General features: G+C 41.1%; 1 protein-coding gene across 1 annotated transcript; it reads right to left on the bottom strand.

Moving 5' to 3' along the window:
* Positions 1-1,497: 1,497 nt before the first annotated feature.
* Positions 1,498-23,205, bottom strand: hivep3a (HIVEP zinc finger 3a). The gene is made up of 7 exons (XM_062985401.1): positions 19,577-23,205; positions 19,396-19,414; positions 19,144-19,241; positions 8,240-8,415; positions 6,114-6,215; positions 4,490-5,070; positions 1,498-2,091 (listed from the first exon to the last, which is right to left on the bottom strand). Exons 1-7 carry the CDS (start codon positions 23,203-23,205, stop codon positions 1,540-1,542), a joined length of 5,157 nt encoding a protein of 1,718 aa, XP_062841471.1. The 3' UTR covers positions 1,498-1,539.
* Positions 23,206-23,338: the final 133 nt, after the last annotated feature.

Genomic DNA, 23,338 nt, shown 5'->3' with positions numbered 1-23,338 from the left:
GACCACCTTCCTAATATTGTGTTGGTCCCCCTTTTGCTGCCAAAACAGCCCAGCAACTGTGATGCACTGTGTATACTGACACCTTTCCAGCATTAACGGACCACCTTTCCAGACCACACGCGCCAGCCTTCGCTCCCTGTGTGCATCAATGAGCCTTGGCCGCCCATGACCCTGTCGCCAGTTTACCACTGTACCTAACTTGGAGCACTATTGATAGATATTGACCACTGCAGACAGGGAACACCCCACAAGAGCTGCAGTTTTGGAGATGCTCTGACCCAGTTGTCTATCCATCACAATTTGGCGCTTGTCAAACTCGTTCAAATACTCACGCTCGCCCATTTTTCCTGCTTCTAACATCAACTTTGAGGATAAAATGTTCACTTGCTGCCTAATATATCCCACCCACTAACAGGTGCCATGATGAAGAGATAATCAGTGTTATTCACTTCACCTGTCAGTGGTCATAATGTTATGCCTCTGTGTATGTACCAGGGCGGCATGGTGGCTCGGTGGGTAGCACTGTCGCCTCACAGCAAGGAGGTCCCGAGTTCGATCCCCAGGTGGGGCGGTCCGGGTCCTATTTGTGCCGAGTTTGCATGTTCTCCCTGTGTCTGTGTGAGTTTCCTCCGGGAGCTCCGGTTTCCTCCCACAGCCCAAAAACATGCAGTCAGGTTAATTGGAGACACTGAATTGCCCTGTAGGTGAATGGGTGTGTATGTGTGTCTGTCCAGGGTGTTACTGTGTGCCTTGCGCCCATTGAAAAGCTGGGGTAGGCTCCAGTACCCTCCTGCGACCCTGCTTGGATAAGCGGTTAAGAAATTGAGTGAGTGGGTGTATGTACCAAATAGGTGTACCTAAAAAAGTGCTCATTGTGAGCATATCAGAAACGTTAATGATGTATAGATTCATTAAGCCTAGTAAGAAATTGCATAAGGTAATAATACAAACACATCAATACAAATCGCAATGCAATACAACAATCATAATATAATATAAATTAATACAAACTCTAGATTTATATATAAATTATACAATAGATAGATATGATTGTTGAATACCAATGAAGAACAATATACATACATGTACAAAACCATTTCAGATTACACTACAGATTTTTGCATTCTTTAATTTTTAATGTGGTTTGATCTTTAGAAAGTATTTGGACACCCTTCGTAATTATTTAGTTCATCATCTTTTCCAGCCACACTCATCTCCAAAAAAAATCAATAAATGTGAAGTCCAAAGAATCCAGGTAAAATGAGTTTGGTGTGCAGGTACTTTGGTGATTTGAACAGAGAAAAAAAGTCCCTGCGCTTTATTTAATCTGTAAAGCGTGGTGAAGGGAGTCATTTCAAAAGGAATGCAAAAATCCACGTGATTCCAAAGGGCTTGCAAAGTTTTTTTTTACTTTTTACCGCATGTTGCATCTAAATAATTATACTGAACAGAGAATTATTCAGTCGTTTTGCACTAGCTGACATTCTTTTGGAGATGCTAGTCTGTACGTCCACCTTGGTTCCCAGCACAAGGACCCACCTAAAGTCTTCTTTCTGATTTATTTTTCTCTGCTACTCGAGAAGCCCTTTCCTTCCAAGTGCTCTTGGGTGTGGCTTCACCATCTGTGGACTTCTCAGTGCACTGCTTGATGGTAACACCCTTGTGGATGTACGTGAGCCTTCTCTCCATCCGCTTTCTTTCCTTACTTTCAGATATAATCCTCCAGGTTGTTAATGGTGCACTTGGAGCGTCTCGTTTTTTACTATCAAATTCTTCCCCCTGTACAGACCCACACTTTGGTGTCTTACTTGTGAAACGCTGGCGCGTCCTTTTCTCCTTGCCCTGCTCAGCTTGGGCCGTTTGGGTCATGGTGGGGTTTGGTTTCGACTGTTGTGTGTGGAGACTCGAGCTGATTACTGGAGTCTGGACCATCTGAATCCCCCCTATCGGGATCATAAGGCTTGAGCTTGAAGCTTGAGGTTGAGAGTGTAGAGGAAGGTGGCTGAGCACTCGTTGGCCTGCTCTGGTCTGCCCAGGCCTCAAGGGGGGCAATTGGGTCTGAGTTCCTTTCTTCTGAGAACTTTTTTTTTCCTAATAGACAAACCAAAGAACATTAGTGAGTAAAAAGTTGCAATTTGGTGAGTAGTAATTACTGTATACGGTTTGCTTCTTATGGCTAATTCTCATATACAGTAATTTGAAGTTTTTTGTCAAATTAACCTTAAACAGGTTTTCAGAAATGTATTTAAAACAATAGATCTCAAATATGCATTTTACTAAACTTTTACTCCATAATTTAAAAGATATTAGCCACATAGCCACAGAAATGATTGTTTAATGGCAATACTTTGAAAATATTTGCATTATCTCCTCAAAACCCTTCAATAAATAAATAAAACAGGTTAAACTGGACCATTAACATCAATATGTAACATCAGAACTATTTTCCTTTATACACACCGACTAGGCATAACATTATGACCACTGACAGGTCAAGTGAACAACACTGATTATCTCTTCACGGCACCTGTTAGTGGGTGGGATATATTAGGCAGCAAGTCAACATTTTTTCCTCAAACTTGATGTGTTAGAAGGCAGAAGCAGGGCAAATGAACAAGCGTAAGGACTTGAGCGAGTTTGACACGGGCCAAATTGTGATGGTTAGACGACTGGGTCAGAGCATCTCCAAATATGCAGCTCTTGTGGGGTGTTCCCGGTCTGCAGTGGTCAGTATCTATCAAGGGTGGTCCAAGGAAGGAACAGTGGTAAACCGGCAACAGGGTCATGGGCGGCCAAGGCTCATTGATGCACGTGGGGAGCGAAGGCTGACCCGTGTGGTCCGATCCAACAGACGAGCTACTGTAGCTCAAATTGCTGAAGAAGTTAATGCTGGTTCTGATGGAAAGGTGTCAGAATACACAGAGCATCACAGTTGCAGGGCTGTTTTGGCAGCAAAAAGGGGACCAACACAATATTAGGAAGGTGGTCATAATGTTATGCCTCATAGTTGTATGGTGTACCAGTGAAAAATGCGAGCTGACCTATTTTTATTTGTATAAGCCATAAATTCAATTTAATGGTTTAAATTTACCATTTAAGAGGAACTAAGCATATTTGCCTTCTTTATTTCAGGCAACATTATTTATACCTGGAAAAACTTATGAGGTAATAAAACACATTTAATCTTAGAGACACAAGTTTAGCGCTGTTCCTATCTAAATTTATCTTACCGACAGGAGACGCCAAACAAACAGATGTATATTCTACTCTGGTTTGGGCAGTAGGGCAATAGCTTGGCGCCGTCTTCTAATAAAATCACGAGTCCAATTATAAACTGAGTACTTTTGGTATCAGTGTGTTTGTTTTTAGATGACTGGTTTGGATTGATTCAGACAAAAATAGCTTTGTGTGCAAAAATAAATTTAAACTTGGATTTGTTTTGAGCTACACTATACAGACAAAGGTATTGGGACACCTGACCATGAGCTTGTTGGACATCCCATTCCAATTGCTCCTTCAATATTATATATGCTTTCTACAAATCTATTGATCTCAGTTTATCCCATTTATCAGGGCAGATCCTCTCAATTTTTGTCAGATGGGTTGACCTCATGGTTTTGCCAGGCCACTCAATGACATTTTCTTTGCATTTGCAATTAGAAAACCCATTGAACTACCTCTCTCAGGCATAGGCAACTGTGCTTGTTAGACGCACGACCAGGACAGCGTCGTGGACTAGCGCATTAGACCTCTGCGCCACCCAAGCACTCTATTTCAAAATCATAGAGACAACTTTGTCTTAAACATTTAAAAAAGGTGGACTCTTTAATACAAGTCTTTATGTTTTACGGGCTTTATCGGGTCCAGTTTCTCCAGAATCACCAGAACACACCCTGGACAGGACGTCAATCCATCACAATGCCTCGGCTATCCCCACTCTCCTCAGACATAGCCAATTATGTATGTATGTAGACGCCTGACCAGCTGATAGCACCACTAGGGATTTGTCTCCTGGATCCCAGTGGTAGCGGGGTAGCCAGATATACAGCTGTGCCACCTGAGCAGTTATTATTATTATTTATTTATTCATTCGTTCATTCTATATCTCTTTTACCACCGCTTTATCCTGGTCAGGGTCACGGTGGGTCCAGGTCACTGGGCGAAAGGCAAGAAACACAGGGCACACACACACTTGGGGCAATTTTTAATACCCACATGGACATAGGGAGAACATACACAATTCAAACAGAAAGCATCATGGCTGGGGTATTGAACCCATGTCCTTCTTGCTGGAAGGCTACACATTGTGCCACTGTGCTGCCCGTTTTTATTATTATTATTTCTGTTGTTTTTTATTTTCTGAAATGAAGGTAACACTGAGGAGTCACTCTGAATAAAGGTGTCTCTTAATGCTGCAAAGGTACAGTATATGTGAAGTAACTGTGGGTATTTATGCATAAATTTAAAACAAAGCACATATAGAACCTACCAGTTTGGCCTTGGAGACGAGTCTACTGGGTGAAGTCTTGGACAAATCTCGATGTCTGCTGGCTCTTTGTTGTACGGTTATGGTCGCCCCAACGATGGAACTTAGCGGACTGCTAGGGGACATGGGATGTATAGGAGACATGGCTCGAACTGGTGAAAGGTGTCTTGCTGAGAACGGAGAGACGGGTCGGTTAGAAGGGGACAGAGAGGACTGGCAGGGGGACGGAGAAAGGCTAAGCCTGGGAGAGAGACAGCGTAAAGGTGATACTTCCCGCCGCGGGGAACTTGACAGGCAAGGAGACAGACGCAACCCAGGGGACAGACTGCGTATGGGGGATGAAGCCGTATTAGGGCTGGGTGGTGCTGGCAGTCTGGATTTGTTTATCTTTGCTAGTGCTGCAATTGCAGATGACTTGGGATCTTCACTGAACTGAGATGTGTTCATAGAGGTGGAGGAGGATTGAGACGCCTCCTCGTCACCTTCCTCATTTTCATCGTTTTCTTCATCGTCTGTTTCATCAGCATCAGAGAACTGGTGATCCTCGGTGACCTCTGATACTGAAAGAAGCGCCTTGACCCCACCTGGAAAAACAAAGATTACAGTTTTTTCTAATACAATTTGGGGCCAAAAGTATGTAGACACCGCTGCTGTTTATTGGGTTTCCGAGTTTCAGCTAATTAATTATATAAAATAAATAAAAGACCTATAATTTTGTAGTAACAGTTTGGGAAAGACCCTTTTCTGGTGCATAAAGCGAGTTTATTACAGACATGTTGAATTTAGTGTGAAGGAACTCTGGCCCTCTGGAACTCTTTACAATGGGTCCAACTTTCCCAGAATCACTAGGCGCTATGCAGTAACACACCCTGGACAGGATGTCAATCCATCACAGTACCTCGGCTATCCCCACCCTCCCCCAGACATAGCCAATTGTGTATTTATGTAGACGCCTGACTGGCTGATAACACCAAGTACTGTAAATCGCTTTGGATAACAGCGTCTGCTAAATGCAGAAAATGCAAATGTAATTAATTATTATTATTATTATTATTATTATTATTATTATTATTATTATTAATTTCATCAATCATCATCATTATTATTATCATTATTATTATTATTTTATTATTATTATTATTATTTTTTTTATAATCATTATTAATAGTATTATTATTATCATAATTAATATTATTATTATTATCATAGTATTATTATTATTATTATCATTATTAATATTATTATTGTTGTTATTTGGTGTTTGAAGTGCAGTTAACACTGATCAATAAATTAAATTCAGCAGCTTTACCACCTAAAGCCACCTAAGCCCTCAATTAGTATTTAACAAAAGGAAAACTGCTAATTAAATTAAATTAAATGCTAATTAAATACATACAGAATATTCAAAAATAACAAATAAATATATAACAGTCATTTACAAGTTCGAAATATTGGACAAAACAGACATGATGTTAAAACTGCAGAAAATTGCTCGGTCGGCTCAAAAGTAATTAAGACTGAGTGAAAACAAAGCTTATGACACAGTTCCCTAAATAAGCCCAGAATTAATTAATTAACTCTACTTCATTCTTTCAGCCAAGTGTTAGTAAATAGCTTCTAGTTTTACCTCCTTCTTCTGTCTCTGGTTCACTCAGAAGAGGACCTGGTGGGGTTCCCTCAGGACAACGTTTCCCATGAGCCTTTGACTTCATATGTTTGGTGAGATTCCCTACAGAGGGCACAGCAAAGTATACAGACAGGTATGTTTACATGAGTCAGGCTTGTAGGGTAAAAACAGAGCGCTAGAATGTACTATTTAAAAAAAAAAAGAAAGAACAAATAACAGGGGTGCTTGGGTGGCCTAATGTGCCAGCAAACCACAGCTAAGATCTCAAGCTCTGAGGTCGATTCTTAGCAGTGCTTTCAACCTGGCCAGGTGCCTGACAGACACAGTAGGCTGTGTCTGAGGGAGGAGGGTCAACTGGGTTCTTCACTGCTGCGGCAAATGTGGCCTTTGCTCACTGGTCGAGTCGCCTGCATGAAGGCTGAGAGACTGAGAGATTAGCATTAGCGATACAGCTCTCTATAAGACTTCACTTCTGGCAGGTTAAAAAAAAGGCGAGTCAGAGGAAGCGACTCTCCTCACACAGGGAGGGGTGGAGGAATTACAATCAGGAATTCAGAAACGACTAAAACAAATGTATTAAATGTTTTATCTTACTTTGTAAAAATAATTCTATAATGTTTTATGTTTTTTATTTTTAGGACAGTGTTTATTCAACTTGACAGCAGTTTTATTTTATTTATATTCTATTTTTTTTTTTTTCAATTTTATTTATGCATTTTCTCCCAATTTAGCGTAGTCAATTTGTGGGGGATCTCTGAGTCGAGGTGGAGGCAGTCGAGGTGGGCCTTTTTCACCCATGCACTCTGCTAATCAAGGTCCTTACACAGCGTTTGAAGACCCCACCCACCCACACTGTCCAGTCACCCCACCCTATCAGAAACCAATTATGCCCACTAGATGGCGCCAAGCCCAAAGAGTTCAGAATCTCGGCACTGGTGTGCTAGCGGAACATCCTGCTGCGCCACCTAGGCGCCTATATTCTATTTTTGATGTCATCACATCTTCATTCTTTTAGTTCACCTGGTAATTAAGTAATGTATGTATTTATATAAGAATGTAACACTTTAAATATAAAAAAAAAATCATAAATTGTTAAAATAAAATTATACTGAATTATATTCTTACATTTACAGCTAAAATGTAAAAAGAAAGAAAATAAATTTAATTATATACTGTACATCTACACTGTAAGTCAAAAAATGGACTTTTCTCCTCAACCTTTTTTAATTCTTAGACCCCTCTGCAACCCCCTTGACATGGGTTATGTTATTATTCTTATGCTTTCAGCAAGGGTGAGAAAAGGTATTGTAATCTGCATCCACAACTGAATCAGATTTTTTTTTTTTGCAGTCACCATCTGTTGACCTTTGCACTTTTGCAATGGGCAAATCAAATATGTGTCTATTCCCAAAGACCTACCATAAGATATAGGCAGTTTAAAATAGATCTAAAATAGATCTACTGTATATGACATCAAGAAATCCGCCATATGCCACTAGCCTATTGATTTTCCTGCCCAATCACGTGTGATTTTTTTTAGTCTTCTGAATTAAATGCAACTGGACCCCTCTCTAGGCTCACTAGGCCCCCTGGTTGAGAACCACTGGGTATATAAGGTCTGTGATAGGCGGTCTGCACATAAATCCCTTGTTGCTGTCATGGATAAAAGTACCATGGGTAAAATTGTCCTCCCTGAAGTGGACGGGATCTTCCAGCAAGACAATGAGACATGTCACACGGCTAGAAATGTCCAACATTGGTTGACCAAGACTTCCAAGTACTACCCTGGCCCCCTAGGTCCCCAAACTTGAACCCAATTGAGCATCTGTGGGACCACCTTGATTGTCATGTTCACTCTATGGATCTTCCCCTACGCCCCCTCCAGCATCTCTGGGATGCACTGCAGTCAGCATAGATCCAGATACCTGTGACAACCTACCAGGACCTTATTGAGTCACTCCCAGCCCATATAGCTGTTGTCCGTGCTGCACACGGCGGTTACTCTGCATATTAGCTGGTGGTCATAATAATGTGACTTGACTGTGTACAAACAATGATCAACATTGCCAAACTTATGAGCAAAGGTACAGCGTTCCCTTTCTGTAGTTTAGAGTTGAGTCAATTGCCTTTGGTTTTGAAGGCGAAGTTGCAGTGCTGGCAGACGTAGGGCCGGGCGTCGGTGTGAAGCCTGATGTGTTTCCGCAGCATGCTGGGCTTCTTGCAACGGATCCCACACTCCTCACACACATAGCGGCCTCTCCCGCGGCCCCGTACGTACACGTACTCCTCACTCGACCTGTAGCTAAAAACACAAGTTATATTTCTCAGCGTTTAATTATTTTGTCGAATTATGTTAATCAGGCAATAAAACCTTGTGTTTACAGGTTAGTAAGAGAGAGCAGTAAACAATATTTATTACAAGCATAAATTGGTAAGATATGCAGTCAGCTTCAGAATTATTGGCAACCTTGGTAAAGATAAAATGTACAAAAGGTCCAGAAAAAGTGTGTGTAAATAATTTGTTTAAAAAATTGTAATCTTAAAATTAAATAGAATTTATTATACAGAAATAAAACCATGTCTTTTTTGACAGTACAACCATATGTTAAAATTACACCCCAGCATGTAGAATTTTGTGGAACCTCTACCTACATCTATAATAGCACTGAGTCTTTTTTTAAATACAGTGATACCTTGTAAATCAACATCCATTAAACTCATAATCTTTGAAACTTAATGCCCTTCGTTGAGAAATTTGTACCCTTGAACTCAACGTTTCCCTTAAACTCAACGTGTTCAGTTTTGTTTTGTTTTTTTAAATTTATTTATTTAATTTCAAAATAATAATGAACAGCCTCGTTGTTCAGTGTTTGGCTTGAGTCTGCGGTAATACGTCATCAAAGTGCGAATATGAGACGAATCTGCATTTGTGTGAAATAACCATCAGATTCACTCTAAAAGCTCCACATGTCTCCATGTTTGGCTGTATTTTCCTCACTGTTTCACTTTTAAACTTGTGTTACAGCTCAGGTTCTGAGAAATTATAGGAATCAGCTTTTATTTCTGTGTTTTTTACATTATATTTGGGTTATTTTAGTGAATAAGTGTCAAAAACAACCCCATTATTTTACATAAGCTTAAAATATGTGCAGTTCCACAGGACCATGGGACGCATTAACAGGTTTCCCCATACATCCTTATGGGAAAAAATACCTTGAAACCCAACTCTTTTTAAATTTAACGCCACTCCCAGAACCAGTTATGGATGACCATCGATAGGGTGGCAATCCATAAAAGGAAAACATTAGCAGACACCGGAGGAAGATACCACACTCCTGCTGACATTAACCGGAGGTGAGGGTTCAAACCCAGGTCCTAAGGATCGTGGTGCTGGGTGCCACCTATACTACATGATGTCTAGTCCTGGGTATAAGCCTTGCCGGTGCCACAGGCATGACTGGGCACTCAAAAGACATAATTAGCCGTGTTTGTAGCCTCCCAGTGTAGCGACTCCGGCTAATGTTGGATGAGAAGGCCTGGAGGGAATTGACTTTCCAATTCATTAGGGGCACAGTCATGCTGGAACAGATAGAAATACCTTTCCCAAACTGCTGCCACAAAGTTGAAAGCATATACAGTAATTTATTTTATATTTAATATACTTAATAGTAGTAGGTGTGGTTGAAACACCTGAACATAATAATTAATAGGGGTGTCCACATATATTTGGCTGTATAGAGTATGTACACTAATAGGCCTAAAAATGTCATTTGAGTGATTTTGACCATGATATGTGTCTGGCTTTAAGAAGCTGGGATTTTCATGTACAACAGTCTTTTCGTATCTGACCAATGCAGCACAAAATTAAATACAACACTGTGAAAAACCACCAGCAGTGAAAAGCAAACACGTGTTGTACGAACTGAATGCCTCATACATTTAGAGAAATCTGTGTCCAGATCTTAAGCACCTGCCCAGACTGCTTTAAAAATCTGATTTTAAAAAAGCAGTCAGTATGTTTGGCTAAGCCTTTTATTAAGTGCAAACACCCAGACTAGGTGTCCTGCCCTGGGTGTGTTCAAGAAGTCCCAAAATGGGGCCTCCACTTTACCTCAAACAGAGAGCCATTTATAATGTCAAGAAGCTGGGCCCCCCCGATGTCTAGCCCCTCACCACCCACACCTAACAGATCATACATGGGGTGCCAGTGCTGCTGCCCGATGGCCAGTCTACATACATATCTGTGCCAATACAAACACCCAGGAGGGAGGGAAACCCTGACTCGGAGCAGCTGCGTCGTAAAAATATTAGCAATCGTTGGTCATAAAATCAAGATTTCTTTACCACATTTAATATTGATGTACAAAGCTCGAAAGCTTTTAGCTTTGTTTTGTCCTGCTTTTTATATTTATAGTATTTAGCAGACGTTTTTATACAAAGCGACTTACAGTTGTGAGATAATACAATAAAGCAACAGAGAAGTAAGTGCCTTGTTTATGGGCATAACAGTGCCAATTCAGTGGTGGTGGGGCTTGCACCTGAGACCTTCTGATTATTGGTTTAAGCCCAGAAAAGAACTTGAGTGTTGATCATGTAGTAAAGCAAAAGAGAAACTGCAGTTAAAAGTGCTGGCATATTCATAAAGGAGTGAACCAGAATAAGGATTCTGACATATCTCATAAAGTAGTTTTGTGTTCTACATTTCCACAGTTTACCCAGTCATGTTCAAAAGCACTAGCACATTTATAAAATATCAGTCCAGAATAAAGATTATGACTTCATAATGTAGCTCTATTTTCTATTGTTTGCCCAGTCATATTTGAAGAAACTAGCGCATTGCTTAACAATTGGTCCAGAATAAGGCTTATAACACCATAAAGTAGCTTTGTGCTCTATACAGTTCTACACTTTACACAGTCATATTCAAAATGACTAGCATATTCATAAAGAAGTGGTCCAGAATAAGGCTGAAAGGATTATGACATCATAAAGTAGCTTTGTACATTTCTACACTTTACCAAGTCATATCCAAAAGCACTCACACATTCATAAAATATTGGTCCAGGACAAGGTGTATGACCTTATAATGTAGCTCTGTGTTCTACAGTTCCACAGTTTACCCAGTCATATTCAAAAGGACTAGCACATGCATAAAATAGTTGTCCAGAATAAAGATGACTTCATAATGTAGCTTTATTTTCTATAGTTTACCCAGTCATAATCGAAGGAACTAGCACATTGATTAACGATTGGTCCAGAATAAGGCTTATGACTTCATAATATACCTCTATGTTCAACAGTTTGTTCAGTCATATTTAAAAGGACTAGCACATTCATAAAATATCAGTCCAGAATAACACTTATGACATCATAATGTAGCTCTGTGTCCTACAGTTCTACAGTTTACCCAGTCATATTTAAAAGCACTAGCGCATTCATGAAAGAATGGCTAGAAAAAAGCTTATGACTTCATAATGTAGCTTTATTTTCTATAGTTTACCCAGTCATAAGCGAAGAAACTAGCACACTGATAAACAATTGGTCCAGAATGAGGCTTATGACTTGTGCTCTACACTAGTTTTACACTTTACCCAGTCATGTTCAAAAGGACTAGCACATGCATTAAATAGTTGTCCAGAATAAAGCTTATGATGTCATAATGTAGCTTTACTTTCTATAGTTTACCCAGTCATAATTGAAAAAAGTAGTGCATTGCTTAACAGTTGATCCAGAATAAGGCTTATGACTTCATAATAAAGCTCTATTTTCTATAGTTTTCCCAGTCTTAATCGAAGGAACTAGCGCACGAATAAACAATTGGTCCAGAATAAAGTTTATGACATCATAAAGTAGCTTTATGCTCTACAGTTTTACACTTTACCCAGTCATATTCAAAAGCACTAGCACATTCATAAAAAGACTGGTCCACAATAGGGTTTATAACATTACAATGCACCTCTGTGTTCTACAGTTTACCCAATCAAATTCAAAATGACTAGCACATTCAGATTAAGGCTTATGACATCATAATGTAGTTTTGTGTTCTACGTTTCTACAGTTTACCCAGTCATATTCAAAGGGACTAGCACATTGATAAAAGATTGATCCAGAATTAAGCTTATGTCATCATGCTCTACAGTTCTACACTTTACCCAGTCATATTCAAAAGCACTAGCACATTGGTCCAGAATAAGGATTATGACATCATAATGTAGCTCTGTGTCCTACAGTTCTATAGTTTACCTAGTCATACACAAAGGACTAGCACATTCATACAATATTGGCCCAGAATAAAGCCTGTGACCTCTGTGTCCTACAGTTCTACAGTTTATCCAGTCATATTAAAAAAGACTAGCAAATTCATGAAAGACTGGTCCAGAATAAGGATTATGACATCATAATGTAGCTCTGTTCCCTACAGTTCCACAGTTTACCCAGTCATATCCAAGAGCACTAGCACATTCATAAAATCAGTCCAGAACAAAGCTTATGACTTCATAATGTAGCTCTAATTTCTATTGTTGACCCAGTCATAATCAAAGGAACTAGTGCACTGATAAATGATTGGTCCAGAATAAGGCTTATGACATCATGATGTAGCTCTATGTTAAACCAAAGAGTCCAAATGTATTTAGACACCTTCTAGCTGTTCTAGCTAGAAGGTGCATGAATTCACGTTTTAGCATGACATTTTATCTGCTTAGGCAATTTATTCTATTGGTTGCATCTTTTCTATGGTCATAAAACTAGCAGTACTAATAGCTTATATATAATATGTACATAAGTAAATTATATGGCTAACATTTTTGGGTTCTATGGGATCTAATAGATAAACATTCCAGCCCTTAAAATTGGGTCAAACAAAAAGGTCAAACAGGACCATAAAAAAACAATGGCATTGCTCATGCTAAGGAACTCAGTGACACCGTTGTAAGATGCTACCTTTCCTTAAACTCAATTTCCAAAAATTCCCACCTTTCATATTATTTTTGTCCTGCCAAAGCCACCCCAGCTAAATATACTGTGTAGCGGCAGCTGTAAATCTGTAGACCACAGAGGGCTAAACCCCGTAGTGCAAGAAAACCAAGGGTGCATTCCATTGCTGCCTAGTCCAGTCCTTCAGCTCATTACCCAGAAATCACTTGAAGATCGAGTCTTGATTGTTGGGTACAAGGCTTGTCAGTGCCTCAGGCATGACTGGGCACTCAACAGACATAACTAGCCGTGTCTGTAGCCTCCTAGTGTAGTGACTCCTGCTGTCTGGTCGGCGGAGGAATACAGAGAGAAGCGTGTATGTGCTAAGGCTCTTTGTAAAACGAATAAAAACAACACTGCCCAGTGCAGTGTGGAGAAGAAGCAGCTGGGGTAGATGTGTGGTAACCAGTGTTTGGCATATTCAAAACAGGTACAATGCAAAACAGGCTAACACTGGAGCAATACGCAGGAACAGCTGATGACGTAATTGCTATCTTAGAGGTGCGTCTTAATAATCTGCCTTCTAAAGTTTGATGTCAGTTAGAAGCCCAGGTAGGCAGCAGACAGCAAGGCAGCTCACTAGGTTTTCAAACAGACCCAACGTAGCACCACAGCAAGGCGAGTGTCGAAAGTATTGCAGCGTCTCTCCACCTCCCTGTTTTTGACTTGGAGCAGAAGCTTCCGTTCGGTTGATTGATGAGTCAACCTCACAGCGCCTGGTATGATCATGAGATCAAGTCACTACGCAGAACGTTTTGCACAAACGTGCGACACATGAGAGCGACACAGATGGCTGCCACCCGAAATACACATGGCAATTTTTCCAAAAACCAGAGACTGCAACCCTAGTCACCAGATTCACAGCCAAGAAAGCAAATATGATACGTGGGGGAAGAGTGTGTGTATACACCGATCAGCCATAACATTAAAACCACCTCCTTGTTTCTACACACACTGTCCATTTTATCGGCTCCACCTACCCTATACCCTTTGTTAGCCCCCTTTCATGCTGTTCTTCAATGGTCAGGACTCTCCCAGGACCACTACAGAGTATGTATTATTTGGGTGGTGGATCATTCTCAGCACTGCAGTGACACTGTCATGGTGGTGGTGTGTTAGTGTGTTAGACACAGCAGCGCTGATGTCATTTTTAAACACCTTACTGTCACCGCTGGACTGAAAATAGTCCACCAACCAAAAATATCCAGCCAACAGCGCCACTCCTGTGATCACTGATGAAGGTCTAGAGGATGACCAACTCAAACAGCAGCATTAGATGAGCGATCATCTCTGACTTTACATCTACAAGGTGAACCAACTAGGTAGGAGTGTCTAATAGAGTGGACAGTGAGTGGACACGATATTTAAGAACTCCAGCAGCGCTGCTGTGTCTGATCCACTCATACCAGCACAACACACACTAACACATCACCACCATGTCAGTGTCACTGCAGTGCTGAGAATGATCCACCATCTAAATAATACCTGCTCCTGTGGTGGTCCTGTGGTGGTCCTGACCATTGAAGAACAGGGTGAAAGCAGGCTAACAAAGTATGTAGAGAAACAGATGGACTACAGTCAGTAATTGTAGAACTACAAAGTGCTTCTATATGGTAAGTGGAGCTGATAAAATGGACAGTGAGTGTAGAAACAAGGAGGTGGTTTTAATGTTATGGCTGATCAGTGACCAGTCTACCTTCTTCCATTGCTTTGATCTCCATATCTGATGCCTGCCTGCCCATTATAGAATAGGCACTTTGACTGGCCTGTGACTACACAGCCCCAAATACAAAAGAGTTCAATGCGCTGTGTGTTGTGACTCATTCACATCATTTGGTGTCATCGAGTCTTGGATGCCCAACAACCTGTTGCGGTTATGGTATTCTTCCTCTGACCACTGTCTTTGTGCACTCTCCATGGCTGCCTGTTAGCACATCCTGCTTGTTTCTAAGGTACTTTAATCCGAAGGTACTTTAAGTGACCTGGCCATAATGATCTGGATTTTGTCTGATCATATCTGCCGCATTTAACACACTTACTACAAGAAACTAAGATCAGCCCAAAGTCTAATGCATCTCTGACCAGGACATGAACATTGGTCCTAATGTTTCGGCTCCTTAGGGTATATGGACACCACTCTTCTATACTGAGTTCAGGTTTTTAGTCACATGTATTGCTATCCTTAACATAGCACCATAGCAAGGCGAGTCCGACATAATGCTTGGAGTGTAAGAAGTACTGGAGCTTCTGCTAGGCTGATTGATGAGTCAACCTCACATCTCCCGCTATGAGCATGAGAGTCACTACGGGGAACGTTTTGCGCAAGCGTTAGTGCCAGACTTCACAAATGCGCTTTCAAAAACAAGCACAAATTCCTACACGTGAAAGGGCTTCTTAGGAAACTTAGGACTTTCATCAACTCCACATTTAATGCCAATGCTTTTGGAATTAGCTAATGGTCAGGGGTCCATATAATTTTGGCTATGTAATGTGTATGTATATACATCGATCAGCCATAACATTAAAACCGCCTCCTTGTTTGTACACTCACTGTCCATTTTATCAGCTCCACTTACCATATAGAAGCACTTTGTAGTTCTACAATTACTGACTGTCTGATCCACTCATACCAGCACAACACACACTAACACACCACCACCATGTCAGTGTCACTGCAGTGCTGAGAATGATCCACCACCTAAATAATACCTGCATGAAAAGGGGCTAACAAAGCATGCAGAGAAACAGATGGACTACAGTCAGTAATTGTAGAACTGCAAAGTGCTTCTATGTGGTAAGTGGAGCTGATAAAATGGACAGTGAGTGTAGAAACAAGGAGGTGGTTTTAATGTTATGGCTGATCAGTGTATAAATATAATAAATATATTTTATATTCCCAGCAGTTTTGGGATGGGGTACAAAAAGGTAAACAAATTACAGTTAATTGATTTATTTATTGTATGTTTTACCACTGGGTCAGGGTCGGGAGGTCTGATTCATTGGGTGAGAGGCAGGAAGAACCCTGGACAGGGGTGTTTTTTTAATCTCCATTTGGTCTGACTGCATGACTTGTGGCAGGAAACCACAGCCCCTGAAGGAAACCATGCAAACCCAGGGGAATCGAACCCAGGCCCTTCTTCCAGGCACACCGTGGCACCCCCAATGTACTCCTAGTGTACTAGCATAATTTACAGTTCCAATCAGTGAGAAGGTTTCTCCACCATACAGCAGCTTGTAAAACCCCAAAAACTGGGTTGATTTTTTAAAATATTTTTCATTTATCTGTAAACACAGCTGCTGCGTCTGGCTTCCACGGTTTCCTTTTTTTAATTTGCATGACCGAAATCGTTTATACAGTTCGGCATTGACGAGGCTCTGCTAGGTTTGTGGGAGAAAGGAAGTAGGTGCCAGGCTAGGTAGTTTCCTGGCTCTTGCCATCTAACAGAAGGTCTGGGTTAGCTTTGACAGCCAAGCCATCTCCTACAGCAGAGGGGGCAAGAACAGCCCAGCACACCGCGCTGGCATAACGATGACAGGAACATAACATACGTGATCAAGTAGCACAGGGTACGTTCAAAAACATGGAAAACTGCTTAAGCAAACAGTCCACACATACCATATTTGGGTAAAAAACTACATGTGACTTCTTAATTTTAATTAAGGTGAGATGATAAATGAAAACAAACTATTGCAGCTGACTGGATTGGAGAATTGATGGAATAGCTGAAAAACAAGGAACAGAACTGTGGCCCTCCCTTTATACTGCTCTAGTCATATCACAATGGGTGTTGGACTTTGGAACCTCCATTCTGTGCTAATTGTTGTTTCTTATCTGCTAACAACAGCTTGTTGCTTATTTCTCTACTTTAGACTCCCAGCCACATCTTAAGCAGAGACGAACTTCTCGTTGTTTCATGAAGAGCACCTTCATGTTTAACTACCACCATTCAGTCACAACAGTTGGTGACACAGTAGTCATCCTAATGAGTGTCCTTCTGGTATGTTGACTAGGTTTAGAGAGGCAATACTTGTAAATGGTCTTGAGCGCCTTAGGTACCTTCACTATACATGTTTTATTAGAGTTTATTTTAGGACAATGACAACTGTTGTAATCAAACTATTTTCTGATGATTTAAACAAAGGTTTTTGGTCACTATCTTGCTAGTGAATGAGCAATTTTGTGGTTAAATGATGAAAAAAATCAGGCAAACCTTTAGCGAATAGTGACATTTTCAGGCTTGAAGCTATTTGCATATGCATTGCCTGATTTATTAATAACATAAGCTGTCTTATTTTATTTGTGCATTCTGTTACCCTCAGTGTTAATAAATAATCTAAAGAATTTAGTCTGTCATCTTATATTTAAGCCCCAGTAAAGAGAAGAACCCAAAAAAACAGAACAAACAGTTTTACAGTTTGCTCATATGCAGTTCTAGTACAGTGGACCCTTGAGTTACGAACGGTTTACCGTTCGAACATTTTGTGTTACGAACAATCTTTTTCAACTTAACGTAGGAACAAATTTTTGACTACAAACCGAAATTCGCTAAACACGTAACGTCACGAACAAGTTGACTCCAACCATCTCTCTCTCTCACTATATACATAAATATACAGGGGTTGGACAAAATAACTGAAACACCTGTCATTTTAGTGTGGGAGGTTTCATGGCTAAATTGGACCAGTCTGGTGGCCAATCTTCATTAATTGCACATTGCACCAGTAAGAGCAGAGTGTGAAGGTTCAATTAGCAGGGTAAGAGCACAGTTTTGCTCAAAATATTGCAATGCACGCAACATTATGGGTGACATACCAGAGTTCAAAAGAGGACAAATTGTTGGTGCACGTCTTGCTGGCGCATCTGTGACCAAGACAGCAAGTCTTTGTGATGTATCAAGAGCCACGGTATCCAGGGTAATGTCAGCATACCACCAAGAAGGACAAACCACATCCAACAGGATTAACTGTGGACGCAAGAGGAAGCTGTCTGAAAGGGATGTTCGGGTGCTAACACGGATTGTATCCAAAAAACATAAAACCACGGCTGCCCAAATCACGGCAGAATTAAATGTGCACCTCAACTCTCCTGTTTCCACCAGAACTGTCCGTCGGGAGCTCCACAGGGTCAATATACACGGCCGGGCTGCTATAGCCAAACCTTTGGTCACTCGTGCCAATGCCAAACGTCGGTTTCAATGGTGCAAGGAGCGCAAATCTTGGGCTGTGGACAATGTGAAACATGTATTGTTCTCTGATGAGTCCTATACAGTATATATATATATATATATATATATATATATATATATATATATATATATATATATATAGTGAGCGAACATTCGGACAGCGGACGGTGTTTTTCCGGTGTTTTCTTTATATTTTGTAAAATTCTATATTAAAATGTCCCCAGAGAAGGTGCAGAGAAAGCACAGTTTTTTGTTGTTGTATAATTACTCCTGCTAGTAGATGTCACTGTGTATCAGACAGAGGGGACATTGAGTAAGAGAGGAGAAGGAAGTAATTTTTTCATGAAATTACACCTACAAAATACAACGCTATTGAAATAAAGAAGGAAATAATAGAGAAATTATTTATTATATACTTATAGAGTTATTGTTGTTTCTGGTACATATATAATGTATTATGGTGTATGGTACAGCACACGTACTGCACTGAAATGTGATGTGTGTTTATGTACAGTACAGTACTACTGTGTATTGTTGGTTATTGTTTATTACAGTAATGTCTATTCTATAATTTAAGGGAAAATATACTTGTATTTATAACAAAAAAGAGCATTTAAGACATTAGAAAGGTTAGGTACGGGGGGGTTTGGGAGGTCTGGCACAGATTAATTCTATTTACAGGATTTCTTATGGGAAAATAGGTTTAACTAACGAACATTTTGACTTAAGAACAGCCCTTCAGAACCAATTAAATTCATAAGTCAAGGGTTTAATATAAGAATTTTTTTCTTTATCCATAGAAACACATGTTTTTACCAAGGGTACTTATAAATCTGGAGCTGATTAGAAAGTAAAACAGAATGTCTTACCCTCCTTCGCAGATCTGTACCCGTGGGATCTCGTATTTGGAGGTAGACCGTGGTTCCTCTTCTCCCTCTTGCTTTAAAATGTTTTCCTTCTTTGTCGGCTCAACGTTCTGGATCTCTGAGGGGTCTTTGGGCTGTATGGCATGAACCTATACTCGAGAGAGACACGGGCAAGTTCACCAAGCCTGCTCCGGGTGCCCAGGGAGACAGAGATGGGGGAATTCACATTCAACATTTTGCTGAGAGTGATGAAGCTGATTTTTGACTCTGAAGACTAAGATATTGGCTGAATGATTCTATAAAACAAAATTTACTTCTATTGTACCTTTTGGAACACTAAATTAAATCCAATTTTTCTTTTTCTACAAGCCCCCAATTGGAAAATGATTTGGTTTCCGTGATATAAACACAACACAACAAATTCATAAATAAAAGCTTAATAGAAATATTTACATTTACCTCAGGCCCCTTGGGCTCCTTGGAGTCAGGTGCCACCGGCTTCATTACTGTGGAAGATGGCATGGATGCCATAGTGTAGGTAAAAGAAGAGTGTCTTTGCTTGCAGTTAATTAGAGACAGAACTTCTTTGCTGGTTAGTCCTGGGGGATTTGGGTTCCTAGTGCTTACACACCAAGTAGAATACACTGAACTTTGATTGTCACTTAGGACAGAAGGATTGGGTTTGATATAGTTTAGATAGCACCAGCTAATTGTAAGATTTGTGCCAAGAGAGGGTAATACGGTCTCTTTTTTGTCTATGGGGGGCATAACATTCTGAGTACACAACTCTCCTTTGCTGGCGATCAACCCCCCAACTTTGCTATTGGTCCCGTCCTCATCCTTCTCCTCTTCCTTTACTCGTTTCTGCTGTTGACTTTCGGTGTTGAATTCCACGCTGCTTGTTGGAGACAGCACTCGTTTATTTCCCCCTGAACTACAGGATTTGGATCCCTCTCCTGCTGACTGTTGATCTTCAGGGTCAAACTTCAACACTTTACAATCTAATTCCACACCAGAGCAGCTGGGATCCTGGGAACTTCCGGCCGATGTCTGTGACAGCGTAGTATAAACAAAGGTGGCATGCGAAGGTAGGTCTGAATGAAGACGAACTGGTACTCTCTGCACCTCGAGAGGTCTCAAGAGCTCTGGGCTTGGAGTAATATCGATATTCGGGTGGTGATAACGAGCGAGGTGCATTGAGCAAAGACTTGAAACTGACTGCCCGACATCATCTTCTATGGGAATCTCAAGTTTAAGTCCGGTGGACACTGAGCAATAATGAGCTCTTGCAGCACCTGTCAAACTTTGTGGACTTTCCATGACAGGATGCGGTTCAGTACGAGTCAAAGCATCCGTTTTTTGAGAGGTTGTGGGGAACGCTGCAGTAGCCAAAGATATTTTAGAAAATTTAGATAGCTCAGAAGAATGAGAAGTGTCAGGGCTGTGTGTACGAGAAACGATTGTACTTGGATTCAGATCAAGCATTGGTTTTGACGACGGTAGATCCTCTTCCTCCGGCTCTTTCACTGCAGAATGCTTTATCAGAAGACATTTTCGCCTCTCCCTCCAGCCTGCAGCTGTGCGATCAGGGGACAGACAGCCATAATCAAAGGACTTACTCCTGGTGTCAACAGTGGGGTTTATCTGCTGAGAAATATGTGGTGCTTGCTCAGACGCAGACCGATGCATCTCTCTGCGAGGGTGGTGAGTACTTGTAGGGATTGTCAATGTATGAAGAGCTCTTGACCTTCTAGACATCATCATGTCTACGTCACTTCTGTCACTTTTGGCAGTTTCCTCGACTAATGTGGAATGACTGGATCTGCTAGACAGGTAACTTTTTTGACTTGGACTCTGGGGAACATAACATGATTCAAAACTAGAGTCTCCAGATGACTGTGCTGCCTCTGCAAGACGGAGTCTCTTCTTTTTTGGTGGCAACTTCTCAATAGGAAGCTGTGCCAGTGATGGACTTCTTTGGGGCCACTGAAAGTCTTCAACTTTTTTAGTCTCTTTAGATTCTGGTACATCTTGATGAAACAATGCTTTTAAGCTGATATTCGGTTCCTCGGTGATCAAAATTTCTGGTACTTGAACATTTTCTTGGCGGACAAGTTTACGAACGGTCGGTTTCATTGTCTGGTGGGGTGAAGTAGGTTCTATTTTGTTAATTAAACTAGTATGCTGGATTACAGATACTGCTTTTAAGGTGTTCTCCTTCTCATGAGCTTGTGATGCCCCACTGGAATCCATTTTTGTTTTTTCAAATGTTTTGATATATTCCTGTGATTTCAAGCTAGATGACGAAGCAACAGATGGAAAGTTAGGATCTTCCAGTTCCAAACTCTCTTCCTTTCTTCTCTTCCTGATTGATAAAGCGCCGGGCCGAGTTATATTAAATGTTCCTTGCCCTTCTGTTTGACACACTGGAATTTCAAGCTGGTGAGAGGTATGGGATGAGCAGTGGTAAAGCTTGTGTGTTTTATATGTGTCCAAGTTGCTGCAAGCAGTTCTACATAATTCACACTCGAATGATTCGGCTTGTTTGTCCTCACATTCAGGCACTACGCTGATTGACGGATGAAGTGGCAAACTAGAACAGGGCTCTTCCTCAGAAGTAATTTCAGCACCAATCGGTAATTCGATAGCTGGTTGACGTCTTAGCATGCCGTGACGTCTATTCGGAGCTGGTTGCGGGTCGTCAAACGAATGACTGAGACGAAGGCTATGTAAAGGACCAGCGGATTCAGAACTAGCACCTGAGGGTAATGAGTGACTTCGCAGAAGAGGAGCTGTGCACAAAGTATCAGCTGGCTGTCTGACACTTACAGAGTGCTGCTGAAATTTCTCACATGGAACACCAAGAGTGATGGACCCACTGATTTTTGAATTGATCTCTTTCGCTCCACAAAGAATTGGTTCTTTGGAAAGAGTTGACTCAATGCTGCTCTTCCTAGAAAAAGGACACCTTCTGGGTTTGACACTGTCAATCTTGCTCGTGTCTACAACTGCTTCATTGATGGTAATAAGCTTGGTTATGTGGTCAATGACTTGCTTTTTAGGCACTGAGAAAGGGATGCTTCTTCCCTCTTGTTCTGCAGGGTGGTCATGCTGTTGGCGGACAGTCCTCTGTAAATGGCCAAGGCGACCAAATTTACCAAGAATTACCTCTGCATAGCTTTTTGCACTTGTGGCACTCTCTTGAGGGACGTCGGTGCTCTCAGAACGAGAGAAATATCCTGATTCTGTGCTGCCTTTGCTGCTTAGTCCAAATGATGATGAGCTCTCATCAGTTGAACCCATAGGAGAACGTTTTCCTCTGCTGAGCCTCATTGCTAATCTCTTTTTGACAGCATGAGAGTATCCTAAACTCTGCGACTGCCCTTCTGGAGACATTTCTTTGCAAGATTTTCCCTCTTGATTTTTAAGAGTAAGAGATGAAGACAACAATCCAGTCTCTTCATCTGATTCTGTTACTTGGTCCTCAAGACAATTCATCCCTGGTACCTGACTGCTTGAGACCATACCAGCTTTTACTTTATGCGTGTGAGACTTCCGGTGCTTGTAAAGATTACTCTTAGTCTTGAAGGAAAAACCACACGGCGCGCAAGGGTACGGTCTTTCTCCAGTGTGGGAACGTATGTGCTTCTGTAGCACACTAGGCTTGGCACAGGCACGGCCGCAGTAGGTGCAAACGTACTTCCCTGGCTTCTGAGGTTTACGCTCACGTTTTTGCTTTGGTGTGCTTCCTTGAACCTCCATGGAAACCATTGTTGGCACCAATGTAGTCGAGGCCTGTGATGAAGTGTTCTTTTTATCTTTGGAACCTCCAGAAGACTTTTCTGACTTTCCCCTTTCAAGACAGTCTGTTTCCTCAAGCTTTTTTCTCTGCAGCCTGGAGCGTTTTTTATCATAAAGTCGTTTTGCTGAAGTCTGTTTGGGCTGAGAGGGTTGAGCTTTCGATGGCTGAGGGTTGCTGGTAGAGAAATCATGTTGAGGTTCTTGAGAGTGTTCTTGACCTCCTGCCTGGTCCCCAGTGCTCAGCTGGCTTTGTGAGACCTCCATAAAATGGGGAGAGACCGTCTGTTTGAATGGCACACTCTGAATTTGTTTATTAGGGACAACTTCACAATTCTTTATGTTTACGTGGGTTCATTGATACTACAGTGTTGCATAGGGACAGCATCATTTTCTGGGA

This window comes from Trichomycterus rosablanca, chromosome 2 (genome assembly GCF_030014385.1).
Source record: "Trichomycterus rosablanca isolate fTriRos1 chromosome 2, fTriRos1.hap1, whole genome shotgun sequence".
In the NCBI taxonomy this organism is placed as follows: Eukaryota; Metazoa; Chordata; class Actinopteri; order Siluriformes; family Trichomycteridae; genus Trichomycterus; species Trichomycterus rosablanca.
This window is presented reverse-complemented; position numbering and strand designations above follow the sequence as displayed.